Here is a 3,890-nt window from a genome sequence, read left to right as displayed (position 1 = left end):
CTCCGTCGTTTCATCCTAAAGTCCCACTCTTTTTATTTTGTATTTTTTACTCTGGTCTTCTACCTGGTTTAATTTCTTATTTTATTGTTTTTTCATACTGTTTCTATCATTCTTGAATTTTTTTTTTTTATGTTTTCTATTGTCTTGTTTTCATGTCCAACAGGTCTCAGTACTGTCTTCTGCTAATTTTGTTGGACCTCCGAATCTTCATTTCCTTTACATGTGTGTGTGTGTGTGTTGGTGTATTCCTCAATATTGTCTTCTACAAATTTAGTTGGACCATCAAATCTTCTTTTCCTTTATGTGTGTTGGTGTATTCCTCATAGTTGTCTTCTACAAATTTTGTTGGACCACCCGAATTTTTATGTCCTTTATATATATGTGTGTTTGTTGGTGTATTCCTCAATATTGTCTTCTACAAATTTTGTTGGACCACCCGAATTTTCATGTCTTTTATATGTGTTGGTGTATTCCTCAGAATTGTCTTCTACTAATTTTGTTGGACCACCCGAATTTTTATGTCCTTTATATGTGTGTGTGTGTTGGTGTATTCATCTCCACTCCAGTAACCTATTTATTATACTTATCCTTCCATTTCTTCATGTTTGGTCCACCTACACACTTTTGTGCTCTAAAAACTTGGTATATGATGTTACACCATCATCACTTTGAAACTTTTAACTCTACATAACTTTTAATACTCGGTTTCTTCTTGTCATTTTCATTTTCCTAAATCTATTTTGGCTCTTCTTCGTGCATTTTTGAAAATTTAACTTTAATGTTTTGTACTATTTTCTATTCTTATATTACACTAAGCTTCTGATAATTGGTTATGACACTTCCATTTCTGTTTCTATGGTGATTTTAACATCTACCAAGAGGTGTGTATTTTCTCTTGTTTAATTACAGCTTATCTACTTTAGCTCTTTAAATTGTACTCTACTAGCGACGCACACATTCATCGCACGGGGAAGACATAGGGATCCCCGGGTTAATATGGAGGAAACAGATTCGAACACATATCCTTTATGTCACACTCCGAAGGGCCCTAAGGTTACATCCCAGATTTAGTGGCAATTTGTTCGGCAGTTCACCAGTTATAAGTAGAAAACAAAGAAATTTCTCAAATATTTGTTTAATTTGTTTATTTCCGACATCTTAAATACTTATTTTTTGTTAAAATATTTCGGTCTGCCTATTTTACTCTTTCTAAAGTGTTTGTCTCCTTATATGTCTCTCATATTGCACTCCTGGTGGTTCCTCATGTTTTTGTCTTATTCAATATTCCAAACCATTTCACCAATGTATCGAATCGAATGCAACTTATAGGTTAACATAAAACGTGCTTAATTTTCTTTTTTTCCAACTCTTTCTTTATCGAGTCGGGCGTGCTATATCGGACTGTGGATGGAAAGACGAGGGTTCATGTTCCATGCTTTTAGCTGTGAACAAGTCATAAAAGTGGCAGTTATTCGGTTCAAAGTGGCAAACAAACCCCTGTGGCGGCGAGTGCCGCTGGCTGATTGTTTCCTTATGTCAGTAGTCTAAATTTAGAGACGACTATACTTGAAACCTAGGAATCTCTATCGTGGCTATTTAGCCCACTTTTATGTAAAGTTTTGCTCAGATTGTAAATACTAAATACTATATAGAGGGTTGAGTGCATTAGTTTAAAATGATTTCGAAAATGCAAATAAGTAATTCAAGTAACAAATATAGCCAATGTAAAGTCGTTGTGGAACAACAAGTATCAGAACTACACTTTGACATTTCTTGGATTTACGTAGATAGTGTTATGCCACCGAAAATTGATCGTTTTGGGGACGGGCTCGTAACAGTTCTTTTTCAAAGCAAGATATTCATGTGTTGAGTTCGTAAAGATCTGTTCAGTTCGGGGATATCCAATGCCATTAAAATACAAGTGATATACGCGTCTTAAAAAATCCAACTCTCCGATCACAACACATCTTTATGATCCGAATTTAGAAATATGGATTAACATAAGACACCAGGACCACCCAGAAAGAGATCTGCAGCAAGTTGTACGCCAACCATGGTAAGCAAAGTACGGTATCTTGTGACAGGTGAAAATCCACGAACACAAAGCTCAGTTGTAAAGGCTGTGCACCTATTACAAGCAATAGTACTCAACGTGCTCAAGAATTATCTCTGTGTGTAAAAGCGACACAAATCACGTGTACACAAGCTGCTTCCGCGACATATCTTTTCGAAAGTTGTGTATCTTAAGCAGCTAGAGAATGAAATGTATATTCATACTATTTCCAAGTCAAGTCATTGGACGCGGTACCGATGGATTTCTGTCGTCCGATAGAGCATGACTGGATATGGCGACATGACTACAACTATGAGGTGATTCCCACAAATCATTTTATTATAATGTACTCAACCTCTGTAGTCCCACGGCTGCTCAGCGGTAAGTTTGAAAGCTTATAATGCTAAAATCTGGGGTTCGATCCCTCATGGCGTACACGGCCCAAAAAATCCATAGTGTAGCTATGCGCTTAAATAAAATATTATAATTGTCTTATATTAACGATAAGCAAAATCTATTGTTCAGAATCAGTGAACAACATTTTATAATACAAAGGATAACGTTACATTTCAACATCAAGAACTTACCTAGATGTGGACTTCTCAAGTTGCTGATAACGAGTTCGGACCGCCATTCTGTTTACATGGACGGGGATGGGCACTACAATCTTGGAAACATTACGACTAGAAACTGACCGTCCTGATGTAACTCCAGCTTTGGCCCTCTTCCACTTCGCACGTCTATTTTGGAACCAAATCTTCACCTGGACTTCACTGAGTTGGAGAGTCGTGGCAATCTGCGAGCGTTCAGTTAGTGACAAGTATTTCTTGGCGTGAAATTCTTTCTCCAACTGCAATAGCTGCTCACTAGTGTAAGCTGTCCTTCTGCGACGATGTTTTCCTTGGGACAAAAAGTACAGGTCACTTTTATCGGCTTTAGATCTGGACGACTGTTGCTCGTGAATCGTAGTCTTTTTCTTTCTGTGAACCTTAATATTTTCATGTGTGTCTTTCGAGTTGACATCTCGAGTGTTAGACAACTGATGAGGCGAAGCAGGATTGGATACCATCCATGAGTTAGAAGTTGCTAAAATGATAGACATGAAATACAAGTACTCTGTGCTTAAAAATAAATCTTTGTTAAGTATCATAATCAATTCACTTATTAAGCCTATCTATTGTTTATATGCATTACTATTTTTAAGTTAAAATAGTAAATTTCTCTCTTTTTTCAGTGATAGAACCATATTTTGAAGCTTTTCCAATAGAATAGCTTGTTCTTACATACAACAACCATTCTTTGGTGAATATCATGTAAGTTACATCATTCTAATAGTTTTTTTAAGCATATTTAACCGTAGCTTAATTGTCAAACGGTCATGTATACAAAAAAATCTCCCCAGAGAATAACTAAGGTAAGTCGATATATAAATAAATTTGACATTAATGTTATGAATATTATCAAAAGGTATCATAAAATAACTGCACGTGTCATATTCGAAATCCGTTATATATTGTTTTGGTCTGTTAAACAAAGATATATTTCCTTTAGGAATCCCAGAATTAGATAATAATAATCTTGACTATAAGGAATATATTATCGTATATGTCTTCATGAGAGGCCCGGCATGGCCAGGTGGTTAGGGAGCTCGACTCGCAATCTGCGAGTCGCGGGTACGAATCCCCCGTCCCACCAAACATGCTCGCCCTTTCAGCCGTGGGGGCGTTATAATGTGACGGTCAATACCACCATTCGTTGGTAAAAGAGTAGCCCAAGAGTTGGCGGTGGGTGGTGATGACTGGCTGTCTTCCCCCTAGTCTATTACTGCTAAATTAGG

General features: G+C 36.9%; 1 protein-coding gene across 1 annotated transcript; it reads right to left on the bottom strand.

Annotated features, from left to right (window-relative positions):
* Positions 1–1,995: 1,995 nt before the first annotated feature.
* On the bottom strand, positions 1,996–3,122 carry LOC106468947 (homeobox protein GBX-2-like). The gene is made up of 2 exons (XM_013929400.1): positions 2,641–3,122; positions 1,996–2,128 (listed from the first exon to the last, which is right to left on the bottom strand). The coding sequence occupies exons 1-2, from the start codon at positions 3,120–3,122 to the stop codon at positions 1,996–1,998; spliced, it is 615 nt and encodes a 204-aa protein (XP_013784854.1).
* Positions 3,123–3,890: the final 768 nt, after the last annotated feature.

This window comes from Limulus polyphemus, unplaced genomic scaffold (assembly GCF_000517525.1).
Source record: "Limulus polyphemus unplaced genomic scaffold, Limulus_polyphemus-2.1.2 Scaffold3231, whole genome shotgun sequence".
NCBI classification, from domain to species: domain Eukaryota; kingdom Metazoa; phylum Arthropoda; class Merostomata; order Xiphosura; family Limulidae; genus Limulus; species Limulus polyphemus.
This window is presented reverse-complemented; position numbering and strand designations above follow the sequence as displayed.

Coding starts and splice junctions, on each gene's coding strand:
- LOC106468947 (XM_013929400.1), bottom strand. CDS start 3,122: ATGGTATCCAATCCTGCTTCGCCTCATCAGTTGTCTAACACTCGAGAT. Junction 2,129..2,640: donor CTTGAGAAGTCCACATCTAG/GTAAGTTCTTGA, acceptor TGCTTGTAATAG/GTGCACAGCCTTTACAACTG.